At 46.1% G+C, this 17,674-nt stretch overlaps 1 protein-coding gene across 5 annotated transcripts in view; it reads left to right on the top strand.

The window, feature by feature from the left end:
- The first annotated feature begins 1,974 nt into the window (after positions 1-1,974).
- GRM8 (glutamate metabotropic receptor 8) overlaps positions 1,975-17,674 on the top strand; it is a 759,243-nt gene continuing 743,543 nt past the window's right edge. For 2 of the 5 annotated variants that reach the window (XM_060633020.3, XM_060633025.3), the window contains exons 1-2: positions 1,976-2,344; positions 12,697-13,521. In XM_060633020.3, the coding sequence (XP_060489003.1) occupies positions 13,012-13,521 (510 nt within the window). In that variant the 5' untranslated portion in view covers positions 1,976-2,344; positions 12,697-13,011. Of the gene's footprint in view, positions 2,345-2,761; positions 3,195-3,436; positions 3,866-12,696; positions 13,522-17,674 lie in introns of those variants that run through there. The other 3 variants (XM_060633021.3, XM_060633022.3, XM_060633023.3) reach the window with 3 other exon arrangements.

Here is a 17,674-nt window from a genome sequence, read left to right as displayed (position 1 = left end):
AGCTCATGGTTTGTGAGATCGAGCTCCGAGTGGGGTTCTGCTGACAGCATGGAGCCTGCTTAAGATTGTCTCTGTCTCTCTTTCTCTTCCTGCCCCTGCCCCCTGCTCATGCTTCCTCTCTCTCTCTCTCTCAAGATAGATAAACATAAAAAAAGCAACTTAGTCGTGCTTATTAAAAAAAAAATAGAGGCAGTGATGTGCCTGTAGGACAGCAGTTCTCCGCAGGTGACAATCAATAGGCAAAGGAGCAAAGTAGGCTCATTAGGCATTTCTCCCCTGAGCAGCTCACTTAGCCTTGCCAGGCCTCCAAAGCCACAAGCAGCTGTGCTCGCCTCATTTCTGCAATGGGCCCGCCAGAGTGCCAGGGTGCTGTCCTCCCTGCCTGCCCTGGCGCAACAATCTGCTGGGCCCACAGCCGGCCTTTAGCAGACCCTGGAGATCATGGTGTGGTCAGCCCCTCCGTGGGCTCAGAACATTTTTAGGCTTGCTCTCCCTGCCCGCTCCTTGATGTCTCCATCCCCCAAGTGTATTAACGCACACATAGTAAAGGGTTTAGAGAGCGACTCCTACACCCGCGTTACCTGTGATAACTGCTAAGACGTACATCACTGGTCTGCGGTTTGGGGTGGGGTGGCCTGTCTACTACAGAAATCAGGCTGCTGAGAAGGCACACTTCTGGAAGAGAAGGAGGGAGTCCTGCCTGTTGCTAAGAAAGTCTCCCCAGATTCATGTGCCGACATGTGACTGATGAGCCTAGCCAGCCCCTAATCTGATCTTTGTATCAGGGCTTCTCCCAACACCTCCTCTGCTCCAGGCCGTACAGCCTGCTGGTCACTCCCTTCAAGGCTGTGCTATACATTCATAGTGAATTGAGGCTCCCTGTATAGCAACTTGAGGACGGGGACCCAGCCCAGCCGTCTTTCTCCAAAGCCTCCTTCTTCCCTCCAGGTGTTTGTGATCATAAAATAATGGTTCTGCAATCACATCGTCCTCATGTGAAGATGGGAGAGGGATAGGAAGGGAAGGCAGTGAAAGGGGAAAGAGTTCTTTTTTTTTTTTCAACGTTTTTTTTTTTTTTTTAAATTTATTTTTGGGACAGAGAGAGACAGAGCATGAACGGGGGAGGGGCAGAGAGACAGGGAGACACAGAATCGGAAACAGGCTCCAGGCTCCGAGCCATCAGCCCAGAGCCCGACGCGGGGCTCGAACTCACGGACCGCGAGATCGTGACCTGAGCCGAAGTCGGACGCTCAACCGACCGAGCCACCCAGGCGCCCCTAAAGGGGAAAGAGTTCTGAGCTGGAAACCTGTAGACTTTTCATAAAGCCACAAAGAGGGTGGCTTTATGAAACAGGGAGGGACAGCTGTCTCCTCAGTGGAAACTTCACACGCCAATGCAAGTTTTGGGAAAAGCAACAACCCCCTGGAGGAAGTGTGTGTGGGGTTTGGAAGCCAGGCGGCTTTGATTTCTGGCTCTAGTACTTTCCAGCTGTGTCTCTAAGCCTTGGCTCCCTTCCTCGTCTGTAGAGTGGACTTAATAGATTATCTCGATCACCTCACGGAGTCGGTGTGAGGATGAAAAGAAGCCGGGACAGGATAAGCAACATGACCGGATACTGCAAGGTACTTGCGTTGCTCATGAAGTTCCTTACGCTCGGGAAGTTGAAATTCCTTGCAGGGATGCCGAAAGGGGGAAGCGGGGCTGCCTCGCACGGGTCTGTCCTCCCCTTCTGCTTCCTCCCTGTCGCCCGCCGGCGGGTCTCCCGTCCCGGAGCGTTGCCACGCCACCCGCTGGGCGGCGGGGAGAGGCTCACCTGGCGGCCTGGGCGCGAGCCCCGGCCTGGGGTGTCGGCTGCAGTGGCGCGCGGCCGCCTCTAGATGGAACTTTCTCACCAACACAAGGCGGCGCCGACCGCCGCTCCCCCGGCGCCCGGCGGCCAGGGGCTCCCGCTCGCGCGCGCCCGGGCAGGTGCGCGGTGCCTGGGCGATAACTCAGGGGAGGGCCGCCGGACTGTGCACGTAGAGCCCGCGGGTTTCCCTCGGCTGGAGGCGCAGGGAATCCCGAGGTTCCCCCTCAGAAGCCGAGGAGCCGCGCGGCGCGGCGCCTCAGGAGTTTCCCGCCCCGTATCTGCGGCTGCTAGAATCGGCTCCATAGCACGACGGTCCCCGTGACCGCCCGCGCCCCCCCCCTGCGCAGTGCCCGCAGCGGGACCGTCTGATGTCCATGCTCGAGCTCCTGGGGCTCGGTAGAAGGCGGCCCCCGAAACCCTCGGGGGCGGGGGTGGGGGAGACGATCGCCGGAGCTGCGGGCAGGACAAATGGCCGAACGGCAGCGCCGCGTGAGGTAAACTTTGCAGGGGAACCGCGCGGCTGGCGGGCTTTACTTTGAGCATCCCCGAAAAGAAAGCGTGTGGCGGGACACTCGCCATCGACCATGTATTCTTCCCGGTGACCCTTTTCGGAGCCGTGCTCCCCGAGGCGGACCCCAGGCTCGCGGTCCTGACTCCAGGCTCCGCGTGGCCGTCGTGCGGCGCCTTCCCGCGCGGGTCCGGGCTCGCCAGGCAGTCGGAGCTGCTCAGCTCCCTCACAGCCATATTCCTCCTTCCATCCGCCCGCACCTCTCCCCTCCCCGCCACTCCCCACCCCGTCTTTGAGTCCTCCCTTTTTTTTTTTTTTTGTTGGGGGCGGGGCGGGTGGGGGTGGTTTTTTATGAGAACTATTGGCATTTCTGGTCCCGGCGTCTCTGCGGGCTGAGGTGATGTAGCGCGGAGGGGAATCCGTCGGCCGAGCGTCCCTCTCCCTGCCCGCGCCGGGGCCGCTCGGAGGCACCGAATTCCAGGGGCTCCCGCCCCTCGGGGTTCCTCCTCCTGCTTCTGGAGGGGACTGGTTGGCGCGAAGCGATTGGCGATCCCGGACGCGATCCCGGCCTTGGCTCCCCGCGCCGCGCCGGGTGAATGGCCGCGGGCGGAGGATCGGGAGGCGCCGGGCGCAGACCAATCGCGGCCGCCGGTGGGAGTATTTGTTATTCACATGGAAGACACTTGGCGCCGGCCGGGCCAGCTCAGCCCCCTCAGCCCAGAGACCAGCCACAAGTGCGGCCGCGGTGCTTGCCTCACGCGGCGGCCGTGGCGGCGCTGACATGGAGCTGCGGGCCCCCCGCGGGCTTCCTCGCCGCGCCCTCTGCGGGGAGCAGGGTAAGACGCGCCGAGCGGCAGAAAGAGGAAAAAGCGGAGCAAGTGCCGAACCACGGGGAGAAACGCCCCCCACCCCCGAACTCCCCCCAAAGATGGTGCTGGCGGAAAGAGGAGATCCCGCTGCTTTATTCCCCTTTCCGTTTTCTCCTTTAAAACCGTTCAGTGGACAGCCAGCCAGGTGCACCGTTTCTTCTCCGATCACTTTGGTGATTTGTGTTTCCTGGGCACAAGTACATGGCCTTGCACACCGGAGTCTGGGAGAGAAGTGGCGGGCGGAGGTGACGGGAACTGGGGGCGAGGGAGACTGGGCACCAGGGGGCGAGGGGCTGGCCGGGCATTGGAGCTTGATTGGGTATCTGTTGATTTTACGTTGCAAAGAACCAGGCAGCTACTACCCCTCTAGTCCGCCCATGATGACATTCCAGTGAAGAGGTTCAGAAAAGAGGAAGGCTTAGCTGGGAACTCCCAAGTCTTGCAGATGTGGTCCCCCAAAAGTTTAGTCGGCGAATGAGAGACTGAAGGCTGTCGGTTAGGGGGCAGGAGCGTCTAGGGTGCTCTGCTGGGGCGCGCGGCGGCAGGATTTTAAAGCGCTCTTCCTCGGATTGCCTGCCCTGGGTGACCTCCTGGACCTGCCCTGGCGGAATCCGGACTTGCCCCGCCGAGATGACGAGGTACCTCCGTTCTGCAAATCTAGCGGGAGGGATTTCCGAAGTTAGAGGCTTCCGGGATGAGTTGGGGTAACCCCCGCCTTCTTGAGAGTGGGGCTGGAGGAATGTCTACCCATCATGCAGGGAAGACGCGAGTCGCGGGAGAAGCCGGGTGGTTTGGGGTTCTCCAGAGCCCCTCCATCCCCGCACTTCTGCCTTCACTTCGTGTTCTCCGAGTTAGCCCGACGAGGTTGGGATTTCCGCGGCCCCCCTTTTGTGGCTTTTGGGAAAACACTGGAGTTCCCTGTCCTGTTGGGGGGGGGGGGCGGTGAAGGAGGAATGGTCTCTAGGATCTTGAGCTTAAAAAGCGAAGGCAGATGCGCCCGACAGCTCCTCCGAAGCACCTGAAGCCAGCGTGGCCCCAGTTTCGCGCGGGCCCGCGCGGGCGTGGGCGCTCGGGGCAAGCCAGGTGGGGCGTGGGGTGGGGGGAGGCGCTCCCGGCCGAGCCGCGCGCGGAGGCTGGATCCCCCCCGGCGCGCCCGGGGGCTGGGGCGGCGCCGGAATACCCCGGCGGCGCGGGAAAGGCAAGAGAAACCCGGTACTTCTAAGGCCCTGGGCTCTACCGGGAGCCCGGGTTCAACAGCCTAAGGAACTGAGAAGAAAGAGGAAGATGCAGCTGGAAGTGGCGAGCGGGGGAGGGGTGAGTGGCTGCAGGCTGAGATCTAGGTAGAGACAGAGTCGGAGGTAGAGAACCCTCTGAGCCACGCCAGTAGCGAGCCCATCTGCTCTGCCAAGCAGCTCAGAGATCCCTTGAGGTTCGTACAGTTGGTGAAAATATAACAGAATCACACACACACACACACACACACACCCAAAAGCAAACAAAAAACCCGTCTGTATGACATGCTCCCTTGGTGCACATGAAATGCAGAGGGGTGTGAGAGTTGCCCAATTGCGCAAGACGGCACCCCCACGCTTCCCTGAAGAATTGTTTCCCTAGTGGCCCAAACTGCAGGGCCTGGGGTCAGACAGTGTCTGTGCTCCCGGGATGGTGGGGGTGAAAATAGACCCACCAGCCAGCTACAGTAGCCCAAACCCCTCAGTCCCCGAAGCTAGTCCTGCTTGGGAAGGGAATGCCCTGTTTGCCATTTGAGGGTGATCCTTTCCCACAGACCTGATGGCATGGGAGTCTCTTGGACACCCAGGAGGACGCTACCATCTCGGCCACTACCGCGATTGAGTACAAAGCCAGAACTGGAAAACAGGGTTGGTGGTGGAGATATTGACAAGAAGTATCATAAACAGTAGAAATGCGTTCTGATAATAGCTTGTATTTTGCTGGAAAGAAAAAAAAAAAAATAAAAAGAGAAAAGAGCCACCAGCAGGTAGATCTTGGATAAACAGCTTATTGCACTTGACTGTAATTTCCATTTTCCGTTATGAAATTGTTTGTCAATAATTGCAAATGGCTACAGAAACCACTTTAGTTTACCTTGGTCACTTGCTTGTGAATAATGTCTTGAAAAATCTCTGTAGGAGACAGAATCAGCTGTGTGAAATTCATTGCTTGGTTCTTGAAAATATGTGGTTTGATAATTTTGAAGAGAAAAGCCTTATCCATCAGGGAAAATGAAGTAAGGGTTTTAAATGTCATTTTCCTATTTCAGAGTCAACTACAGGTTGCATCATACCTGAGATAAAGAGAGAGCTTTCTTGCTTTTAAATCGGGAATATGGGAAGCAATAGCTCAGGAGCAGCTTTCTTGGAGATTTACCCAGAATAAAAAAAAAAAAAAAAAAAAAAAGATGCTGAGAACACAGGTCTTTGCTGTTATTTAGGCTCTATTTGTTCTGTTTGGTTTGTGCTGGCTAGTTCTGCCCTACCATGCTTCCTTTGCAAATTATGACTACTTGAATAATTCTAAAAACATCTAAATACAAAAGGAAGAGTTGAACTCTAATGAGTGCAAGAGAAAGTTAGAGGTGTGGAGAGATTGTACTCTTTTCAAAGTTAGCTGAGCAGGTTGGAACTGCTATGGGGCTCGTTTAATTGGTATTTATGCAGCAAACAACAGGCTGGCATTCATTTTGGCAACACTGTGTGCCAATCTTTGTGTAACAATGTTCCATTGTCTTCAGGCATGAGGCACAGTATACTCACTGTACACACAGGTTCTGGCTCACCACTAGTGGTAGCAATGATGTTTTTCCTTCTAAGTTTCTTTCTTACCATCTTCCTCGTGTAGTTAGAATGCCCAACATAAAGAGGACCTTGGCCTTTAATCTGGGAAGTGGAGTTGCTCTGTCTCAGTATCTTAAAAAGAAGATGCTGCTTGGATTTATCTTTTAACTGAATCCATAGCAAAAACCTGGCCATATCTCCATGCCTGCAGAATAGGCTAGCTTTCAAAGGTTCAGGAAACTTGCCGCTTTCTTGATAGAATCTGATTGTACAGCATCAGACTCACACATGTAGTTTTCTCAGGAGGGACGGTCATGCCATGTTGTTCCAGGAGAAGATGTGAACAGAGAGTCAGCTGGATCACATTGTTTCTATCACAAGAACAGGTTTTCTGTCTGCTAGGAATTGAATTTAGATTTGATTTCCTTTTCCTTTCCTTTCCATTCCCCCCCTCCCTCCCTTCCTTTTTTCCTTCCTTTCCCTCTCCCTCCTTCCTTTTTTCTTCTTGGCTCAGAGAGATGTTTTGATTTTCATTTCTACTTGGTGCTTTGACAAGTTGTGATAAATTCACTGACTAAGAACCTTGAGCATGATGTATTCTTATCCCAGGACCTGCCTTCTGAGTGGTAGGTACTGCTAATGGAGTGATTTGAGGGACACTGCCGAGAGGCTCCTGATTCATGATAACTCCTGACTTTGGTTTGTTACATTACCTATTTTAACCTATTTTTTACATTACCTATTTACCTATTTCTTTACCTTCTTTGGTAAAGAAATTGTGGATCTCTTGGAAATTGTCTTATAAATGTAGATGTTCCAGTTGCGGGATGACACTAATGCATCTTTAGGTTTTGATACCTGTTAATGAATCAGCTCACTCCCTGGCGAGGGCCAAGGTAACAGGAGAACCAGGTCTTAAGAGTGTAACCTGTAGGACACATCAGTCCTGAGGGAGGGAGGAGATACAGGTCTGGGAGAGGAAGGAACAGGTGAGCACAAGTGGGAAGATATGGGAGAGCCCAAGAAGAGAATGTGGAGATTATTCATGTGTGTTGCCAATTTCACATTTTCCAGGCATGACTATGTCTAAAGATGGAAATCTGGCTGTTTTTTGGCTAACTTTTCCAGTGATAATGACCTTCATGTTAGAAGCTGGGCATTATATCCTATATACAACTTAGGAAGGTTTCCTATTGTCCTCTTTTCACTGCTGAAGAATATCTTGTCACCACTTCCTTCAGAATAGCCCTTTTGATGCTTCAAGTGTCCACGACCTTCAGTTCTCTAGGTCAGATATTGCACTTCCATTGACTTTCCCTCTTGGGTCTTTCTTTCCAGTTTTCCTTTGGTCTCCTTTGATTCCTTAGACACATGACTTGTTAGGGTCTGGCCAGCTCTGAGTGTGATGGCAAAGTGGTTTTCCAGGTCTTCTAACATAAAACACAAGTAAAATATTTAAGTTCTAGGACTGATTGTTAAACTAATAGTATCCATGTACATTCTTAATGGCACTTGGCAGTTTATGAAATACTTTTATGTACATTATTATGTCATTTGACTTCACAGTCTTGGAAGGTGGCCGGGAATCATTCCTCAGCTTAGAAACAAACTAGTCCCAGGTGAAGTGACTTGCCCAATGCCATATAGCAAGTACAGGGGGAGAGGGATTAGAATCAGGGACCTCTTGGACCCCAGGATACCACTCTCATGTCCACAATATCCATCATGGTCTCCTGAACCCAAGGGGCATGAAGTAAGGGAAAGAACATAGCAGCAGTTCTGCACTTGAATTCTGGCCCAAGATTTTGGACACATTCATATATTCTTTCTGTTTTGAGTTTCCTCATATCCCAAATGGGGGCCGTGATACCAGTCTTACAGGTGTATTTTGTGAAGGAAATGAGATCATGTGTGTGAGGCTCCAGGTGTACTGTGGGCATTCCATAAGTGTTGGTTTCACTCCCTTTCCCTCTTCTTATAAGATACATACTATAAAAGTGGCTTCTCATTAGTTTAACTGTGGTCTTTTTATGCGATAGCTGTGTTATTGAAAAAAACTGCACAAATTGAATTCTGCTAAATCAGATTGCATTTTAAATGCATGGGGGATTTAGCTATTTAAGGGAAACCTGTGGTGAATTCTTTTGTAATGCAAATAATCACCTTCTAATTTATCTGTTTAGTAAGTTGAGCTGCTCATGTATCAGATTTTCTTAATATGGGGCTTGCTTGTACAGAAGAGCTTTCACAACCCTCTCTCACTGATGGGAAGAAGTCACTCAGCTTGCAAACAAAATCAGTTATTGTGTTCAGCTGGCAAAGCCTTGCTCTGGTGTTTGAGCGTAATCTCATTCCCTTATTATTAAATAATAGAATCTCAGAACGGGAAGCTGGAAGATACCTTAGAGATCACATGGTCCATCTCACTCATTTCACAGATGAGGAAATGGAAGCACACAGAGACGAAGTGACATATTCAGTGTCGCCAGCCGGTGACCGTCAAACAAGGATCCAATTCCAGGCCTCTGTTGCCAGGGGAGGGCTCTGCCTGGCCCATCCGCGCTCTGGGGCACCCTCAAGATTCTAGGGCCACACACACATGCCGTAGCATGGGAGACGATAGACAAATGTGATGCATTTTCTAAAGCAACCTAAGAGAGCTTGCAGGTGTGGGCAGTTTCAGTTGAAACTGCTAGATTTGCCATTTTGAGTTGATGACAATATTCAGCTTAACCTTTTTGTTAAAGAGCTGAATGGAATCCAGCATAGGGATGCTGTTTGGCCCTTTTAGGAGTAAAAAAATCACAATTCTTGGCTAATGATATTCCTCAGTGAGGATTTTACCATACCGTGTCTTAAAAGCACTTGCCAAGTGCTGGAGGAGGACGTGTTGACAGACCTGATGGGTCCCATGTGGGAGGGTGGGTTTGTTCTCAACCTGGCGTCAGGTTCGCCAGGAACCCTGGTTGGAAGCAGAGGTTTGGACAAACTATACTTGATATTCTCAACCCTTTGAGAGATTTGGAAATCACCCTGCCCTGGAAATGCCCCCAGATTGTCTCCTCCTAATTAGCACATTATTTTTCTTCAAGGGCTACCTGTTGAAGATCTACACATTTCTGTAAGCTTTCAGTGGAGGGGAAGCACCTTCATCCTCACTGGTGCTTTCACAGCCAGTCTCTGCAGCACTGAGGGCTTTCTGAAGGACAGGACCCGTCCTGGGGGCCTGAGGATTTTGACTGTGGTGCCATTTACTAGCTCAGGGCTTTGGGTCATACTCAACCTTTCTTTTCTCATTTCTACCAGAGCTAATGATGGGTGTATGAAAATTCATGAGCCACTGTGTTACACACTTGGGACTTTGGTAGAAGAGAAGGTGTGTAGACAATAAAGAGAAGCAGAATTCAGGGTCCTGGCCCTTGAGGAGCTGTCCTTACTGCTGGCCTTTCAGGAAACAGAGCACTCTTAGGAAGTCACAGACTCAAGTTCCAGCCAGAGGTCTTCTCCCCAGGCCAGCAGGGACTTTTGGTGAAGTGCTAATGATGTATGATGGTGTTCCTTATACTTAAGACTGTCTGGAAGGGAGTGAACAGAAAGGGCTTCGGGGGTTAATGGTTCAGCCTTCTCAAAGATCTTGAAGCCCTTCCTGTGGGCTCAGAAATAGTGCAAGGCATCTGCTCCCCTCAGAGGTTGATTTCAGGATTGCAGACCTCACACCTCCTTGAAGAAGTCCGTCAGCCCAGGTGAAGTTTGTACCCATTCCCAGAGGAAGGTCCGTTTGAGAGAAAAACTGTTTTATTCTAAATCTAGCACAAAGCATGAAGTAGAACTATTTAGTTTTATAGTACAAAAAGGTCATTATTTCTTTAAAACTCATGGAGCCCAAGTAGGATGAGTTTAGATTGAAGCTCACAAGAATTGCATAAGAGTAAGATTAGGCAATGTAAGATTATACAATGAAACTGAATTTATGTGGTTTTCCACAAACTTTGAAATAGATTTTTTCCTTAGAATTTAAAAGGGAAACTAAACCTTTTCAGCTGTCGAGAGTCTGATTTTTATGACAACGTATCAGATTTTGATATAACTGCAATATTTCAGTATTTTGTAAGTAGTTCTGATTTTAATTTTAAAGTGACAAAATTCAGTAAAAACCTCACCAACTAGGCAAATATAGAAAAAGTTGCTCTGCATTGTGGAAAATGAGTTACAGACTAAATCAGCAATGACAACTCCTGTTTACTGAGCACGTACCCTGTGCCAGGTACTGTGTCTTCTGTGTGTGCTGCGTGACAGGTTCTGTCATCCCCTTACAGACAAGAAAGCCAAGCTTTAGAGAGGTCATGTACTAATAATTCTATGCTGCAGAGGAGGGAACTTAAGCAAAAATTCAAGTGAGCTGTCCAATAAATAATAACCAAGATGGAACCTCTTGTTTTCCATGTAAGTGCATTCATCCACTAAATAAAATGAATTCTTGCCTCACTGCTGCTCATCCTCAACCTCTCCTTAACTTAAATCTCTAAACAGACCGATGAGATGCTGAAAAGACTAGAAATTATTACAAACACAAATACTTTTATAAGAAACTCGATTTTATTAATTCCAGGACTGTACAGCCAGTGGAACTGGGTTAATGCCACAGGAGCAGGGAAGGATGATTTGTAATTAACAGATGGACTGTTTTTATGTTTGTGTAATTGAAAACCGTTTATTCTCTTAAGTACTTAGGAGTGGCTTGGTGTAATGAAGAAAGGCTGGTCTTTGGAGAACAACAGGTGCCCTTCCCCTTCTTTTTCCCTTTAAACATTTATCCTTCACATATCCATTTACTCTGTGCTCTGTCAGAAGGGGTACGTTAAGGGTCAGCCTAGCCATGTGGACTTGGTCTCAAGCTCTGAATTAGTGATCAGAGTTAATGAGGTTTTATTGTCTTACAACGGGTCTTCCTTGTGAAACTGTAAAACATAATCCTACGTCTCTTAATGGGTGGCTGATGTAATTTATGGTCCCTCACTTAAATGGTTTTATCCAGGAAGTCAAGCTAACTTTCTAAGTGTTTCCTTTTGTGGAATGCCTGAGGTCAGGCTATTGTCAAATCACAGATTTTCTGAGGGAGAAGCAGCTGCTAGGAGAATGGAGCATGAGGGAATATCATTCAAGTGGTGAGAAAAATCAGAAAAGGACTAAGTATTTTGGGGCAGGATAGAGGGAATCTAGGGCTTAGCCTGTGCCAGGAGGCAGGGGATGCTTGTCATAGGCAGAATAGAACCCTATCAGCAGAATGGGCCATTGGCTGTATTTCTGAGTGTACTCCAGGTATATGCTCAGAAATCCAGGGCAGTGGGCTATGACGAACCCCCCTTTTCTAATCTGAAATTGAAGAAAAGTACAGCTTTCTCTGAAAGCTTTTGGACATATGTTCAGTTATCCTCTAGGGAGGCAGTATACTTTCCTTTGGGACAGGGAGTGTGGAATGAAAATTTTATGAACTGGAAATTAAACAAGTGAATGGAAAATACAACCAGATGTTGGTTGGCTAGGTTAGAGGAGAGTTGTCCAAATTTCAGGCTTCAAACATATATACATCAGAAACGAGCCTTCAATTAACCATCCTGCCAAAACAAGTTGGTGTTGTTTATTCTCTTAATTATACGTGTGTTTCAAATATCAGATTCCCTTATGTTAAGTCAGTTTTTGCTTTCAGTTAAACCTCCTCAAAAGTCCTTTGAAAGAATCTCATGGAATTCTTTAGGATTGAAGGTCCTAGAACAAACTTTTTCTATAGATTTGCTGGTAGATGTTTTCACTTTAGGTTATTTCTAATCTTGATGAAATAACTGCTTTCCCCACTGAGTCAGACAAAATTAAGAAGCTCTTCAATTGATCTCCAGCTCTGATTTGCTCCTAGTGATTCTAGGATCAAAGAGTGTTTACTTCAGAACTATAAGCATACCCATTGCTTCCACTCCAACAAATTCATAGCAATATCTTCACACATAACCCTCCCCATGTATTTCATTTTCAAGTCTTTGTTTTGTTATTAGAGAACAATGAGATAATTTATATGAAATAGCTGACGTTCTATGTTAAATCTTTTCACAAGCTATAAAACTTATACATTTTGGACTCCTCGGGTGGATTTCTTTCTTTCTTTTCTTTTGTGTTTGAGTAATCACTTTTTCCCACTGGGCAATCTGAGGCACCAAAAAAATGAAATTAACAGATGACTGGCTTGTTGAATACATCACAGAAAATAAACTTTCATTATGATTTTGTGGACAACATTTAAATGCTAAATTCAGACAGCTGTAAAAAGTAAAAGCAGATTTGAAAAGAAATAGTGCCATCAATCACAGGATTTTTACCCTCATGGAAATTGGATTTATTGAAATAAAATGGTAAATAAAAATACTCTCTGGCTTGGGAGAATCAACCTAGTTTCTGATACTTTTCTGTTTCCCTTGCTCCAAAAGTGTCATCAATCTCTCTGTTTAGATGCAGTGCAGCCAGGTGTTCAGAATCATAGGGGGACAAAAAAAAATTAGTTTCTCACTGAATAGGGGAAATGAAACAACAAACAAAAAAAGAGGTTGGTGTAAACAGAACTTAAAAATATGAAAAATGTAGACCCGTTGAACTGAACCCTGTTTTTCCCTCCCCCTGCCTCCCAGGAATAATTCTGCTACAGGGCTGACTTCAAGGACGTGAATTGTTGACCTCATCCCACCTTCAGAACCTCAGCTGTTATTCTAATTTTTGCACCATTCCAGGCAAGTTGACTTTATATGGAAATAAAATTGAACCTTAGGGGTCTGATGGAAATTCACTGTGACATTGAAATCAAGAAAACTTGCTGAAACCCACAGAGCCTTTTCCCCCATGGGCCCTGATGGTAGCCTCCAGAAGGTGCAGCCTCTGGTGGTGCCCCTTCTTCTGTGGCAAGAATAAACTCTGGGTCTTGGGTTGCAACACCACCTGTGGAGAAAATGGTATGCGAGGGAAAGCGATCAGCCTCTTGCCCTTGTTTCTTCCTCCTGACGGCCAAGTTCTACTGGATCCTCACAATGATGCAAAGAACTCACAGCCAGGAGTATGCCCATTCCATACGAGTGGATGGGGACATCATTTTGGGGGGTCTCTTCCCTGTCCACGCAAAGGGAGAGAGAGGGGTACCTTGCGGGGAGCTGAAGAAGGAAAAGGGGATCCACAGACTGGAGGCCATGCTTTATGCAATCGACCAGATTAATAAGGACCCTGATCTCCTCTCCAATATTACTCTGGGTGTCCGGATCCTTGACACGTGCTCCAGGGACACGTATGCTTTGGAGCAGTCATTAACATTCGTGCAGGCATTGATAGAGAAAGACGCTTCTGACGTGAAGTGTGCTAATGGAGATCCACCCATTTTCACCAAGCCTGACAAGATTTCTGGTGTCATAGGTGCTGCAGCAAGCTCCGTGTCCATCATGGTTGCTAACATTTTAAGACTTTTTAAGGTAGGTGAAGGCATTGTCTTTCTGATCATTGTGACAAGACAATAAACTGTTCTGGCTCCAACCACAGGTGTAAGAAGAACGTGAACATGGTGAAGATTCTCATAGACCCTCTCAGGGTCACCAGGTTACTCAACTAGAGGATTCTGTGTCTGGGTTTATACATGTGTTGATTTAGCTCCATTACTTAATTGGATTAATTATGACTCTTTTTTCCTCCCTGAACAAACAGGTGATAATTTCTGTGACATGTTGAGTCCTTAACATCTTGGGATATCCTCCTTATTGATGCTCATTTTAAGTCAAAGCAAGTATTTTTAGAGAGTATAATGAAATCTTAGCACATTTTTCATGTAAAACATTTCTATGGTGTTTGAGATATAAGATAATTTACTTGGTGAAGCTTCTTTAAAGTGGAATGCTCTGTTATGACAAAAGTTCCTGTATGAAGAAACAGTATTACTAATGTGTGGATGGAAATGACACCCTGGGATATAAGATGGCCATAAAATTGTCAGGTTTATAATAGCTACAATAGAGCAGAACCTCATTAATTCAGACTGCTCTGATGCAGACTTGGAATAATTATATATAATTCATATTGAGTTAAAAGTTCAAGTTTAGCAGAATAATTCAAGCCTTTCTGATATAGGTTTGATGATCTATTACCTATAAATTGCATTTATATACTGAGTAAAATTGGCAAAATAAGATGGAATAATACTTTGAAAAGTATAAAGTGCCATAAAAATAAAGTTGTTGTAAGTCACCATCTTTCATTAACTTTATCATTTTGTTTATCAATATCTATTATGTAGTGTTCTGTAGGAGACAATTGTTTGAATTGAAAATACTTTTTACTGGTTTCTTAGTGGGACATGACTTTTCCGACTTATTCTGAATTAATGAGGCTTTGTTTTATATTGTGAGAAACTGTTCCTGTGCATATTATATTTAAAGATATTAAAAGAATATGGAGAAATTGGACAGGTGACTGATACAGTGACAAAAATGAACAAATTGATGGAAAACTTCACAAAAAAGATGACAGGAATTGAATCAAAAGCTCTTGGTTTGGGAAATATCTTGGGGGACCATCTAGTCTGGTTCACTTTGTAGGCTGGAATCTTCTTTGTAACCTCCCCCTAAGTGGCCGTCCAGCTTTTGTATGAATTGCTTTAGTTTAGAAGACAGAATGCTAAGAGGCAGCCTAATGACCATTTTCAGGCTGATGAAATTTTCTGAAATGAGGATGCTGAGCAGAAGCTCTCTGTGTCTAAGGAGTATTGAAGAGGCACAAACCAGGCTTCAAGGAATGCTGGAGACATTTCGAAGGACATTGGGAAGAGCCTTTTGGCAATGATAAGGACACAAGATTAAAATAGGCAGCCAAAGGTGCTCGAATTTGTCATTTCTAGAATAATTTCTCTTGGGCTAGCTGACCCCTTGCCTGTACAGGATTTTCCAGATTTCTCACCACATCCGGGGATCTAGAATTTCTCCTCAAAGTCTCAATTCTGAGCTGCATGCCATTTTGTGCTCTGTGATGGTACCCAGTTTTAGCTACTTTCCCAGCATCTTTTTCCTCTCTGATTTGATTTGTCTTCCCAGTTGCTCCCAAGCATCTTTTTTCTGTTCTTAACTCAGCAGTTGTGGCTCAACAACACCCACATGTTATGTTATGTTATGTTATGTTATGTTATGTTATGTTATGTTATTACGTTTGTTATATTATTTTGTTTTGTTTTTATTTTGTATTGTTTTATTCTGTTTAGTTTTTAGAAGTTTTAAATTTTAATCCCAGTATAGTTAATATATAGTGTTATATTAGTTTCAGGGGTAAAATATAGTGATTCAACAATTCTGTATGTTACTCAGGGCTCATCATGATAAGTGTACTACTCTTAAATCCCCATCACCAATTTCGACCTCCCTCCACCCTCTGGTAGCCATCAGTTTGTTTGCTATAGTTAAGAGTCTTTTTCTTGGTTTCTCTCTCTCTCTCTCTCTCTCTCTTTCTCTCTTTCTCTCTCACTCTCTATTTCCTTAACAACACCCACTTTTTGAGAAGAGGGAAACCTTCATGAGCATCTTTTCCCTGCCTTCTGTTACCCTCCCCTTATATACTAAATTCTGGTTCCCAGCAATCCCATCATAATTCCTATGAATCCTGTCTCCTTCCTATAGTCTGGTGGCCAGCCAAAAGTAGACAAGGACTTGAGAAGTGGGGTATTGGCGATAATTGCTTATTTGAACCTTCTAAAGATTGTGAACATTAATTTTACTATAGAATCAGCTTATCTATAAAATGGGGATAATAACATCATGTTAGGTTTTGGGATGGATTTAATGAGAAAATACAGGTGAAGGGTTCCACCGGAACCCATGTCCTTTGTCTCCTCGAGCTGCCAAAGGGACCTTCAGACCATCTGAAGGTTTTGTTTTTATGTGGTCTCAACCTAACTTCCCTCTGCTCCATTCTTCTTCATTGGCTGGCCAATTCTCTCCTTACTGTCTTGAATAATTCCGGAGGGACTTTATTTGACCAGGTGGGAGAATTACCATGGATTCCCTGGGCAGAGTCCAGTACTCCAGGTCAACTCTTAAGATAGTGGTCAGCACAATAGAGGACTGTTCTTGCCACCCTTGACCAAATCCTAGGGAGTGGGTGACTTTTAGCCACGAGGGGTGTTAGCTATGGTAAGTATCATAACTAAAATGAGTACACTGGCACAGAGTGAGCATTTATTATGTGGAAGCAAATGTATTTATCAATCAAATTACTGGGGCCTAAAAATTGTATCTTTCAAAAGTAAGTGACAGAATGTAGGTACTTAGCTTATCTTCCAGCTGAACCTAGAACCACATGAATGGGAACTTGATAATTGTAACTTATATTGTTTTGCTACTTTAATTTGCTTTGATGATTTATGTGAGACCTCCAGTCAGCACTCTACACTGATATTAATCATGAAATGATGAAGTCATTGGAATAGAAAATGTCTCACTTTATGTGTGAATGTATTCTGTTTAAACACGTATGTTGGGACTGCCATGAAATGTTAGAATAGTTAACAAAGGAATGGTTAACAGATTAATGCATTGGAGATTGGCTTACAATTTCTTTTTGAAAAATAATAGTGTGATTAAGCCAAATGCTATGACTTGAATAAAAGTGAACATTTGGGACAGTTTTATGGCTCTTGGGCCGCTTCAGGACAGTGTAAGACCCACAAAATCTAAAAAGATGTACAGATATCAATATATTGCCACTTATTCCTAGATTAATGGAGTTAAAAAAAGGTAGAGCATCATGGTTTGAAACCACATAAACAAAAGTGATGATAAGGATGCAAAGGCCTTAATTAATGAATTCACTCACTGTCCTGCTTGACAATAAACATTAGTTGAAGGTTTTAGAGTGCAGCCAGAACCTGTTTTAAAATTGTATAGAAAATACTTGTGCTAAAAGTGGAAGTAATATCCAGATGTCTTAGTTGTCTTTTTTTTTTGGACAACCCTGGAATAGCCTTGTCTTCACCTGCTGTATCTGCCCGGGCTAAGTCACATGGGAGACAAAGGCCTCTAGGCATCTCCCTCTTACTTCAGCCTTGCTCCTCCTGTGGCAGCTTCTCCTGTACCCTGTATCCTTCTACGTTCTAATCAAAGCCTGGTTGCAAGAAAGGAGCTATGTATCATCAGTCATCTGCATATAGTATGTCTGTGTTTAAGCCAGGAAGATTCTGTTTTCTGCAGGATCGCTAACAGCGGGATGAGATAAATTGTCTTTGTGAAGGGGGTTCAGGCAACTGTTGGAGAGGTTCATTTAGCTCCTCCACCAGAGACTATACCTCGTGGGTGGCCACCTCCTTTGCCCAGGAGCACAGCTGGCCCTACTCCTTTCTAGAGGGAAGAGATGTTGTTCTATTTTTGCTTCTCTTCCTACCAAAACCCAGAGACTAATGAAAAAAAGTCAGCCTTCTTAACTTCAGAGGCGAGTTGGACAGGGGGCTGGAGCTAGAAGCTGTCCTGTGGTCTCTGCCCACAGGACAATGAATGCTCTGCCAAACCAGTGATTTTCATCCTCCTGAGGTGGGTTTACATGGCTCTCTCTCCTTATTGCCCCCTCGGGGTGTGTTGACTTATCAAAACCAAC

This window comes from Panthera onca, chromosome A2 (assembly GCF_046562875.1).
Source record: "Panthera onca isolate mPanOnc1 chromosome A2, mPanOnc1 haplotype 2, whole genome shotgun sequence".
NCBI classification, from domain to species: domain Eukaryota; kingdom Metazoa; phylum Chordata; class Mammalia; order Carnivora; family Felidae; genus Panthera; species Panthera onca.
Note: the sequence above shows the minus strand (reverse complement) of the source record. Positions and strands in the feature narration are given on the sequence as shown.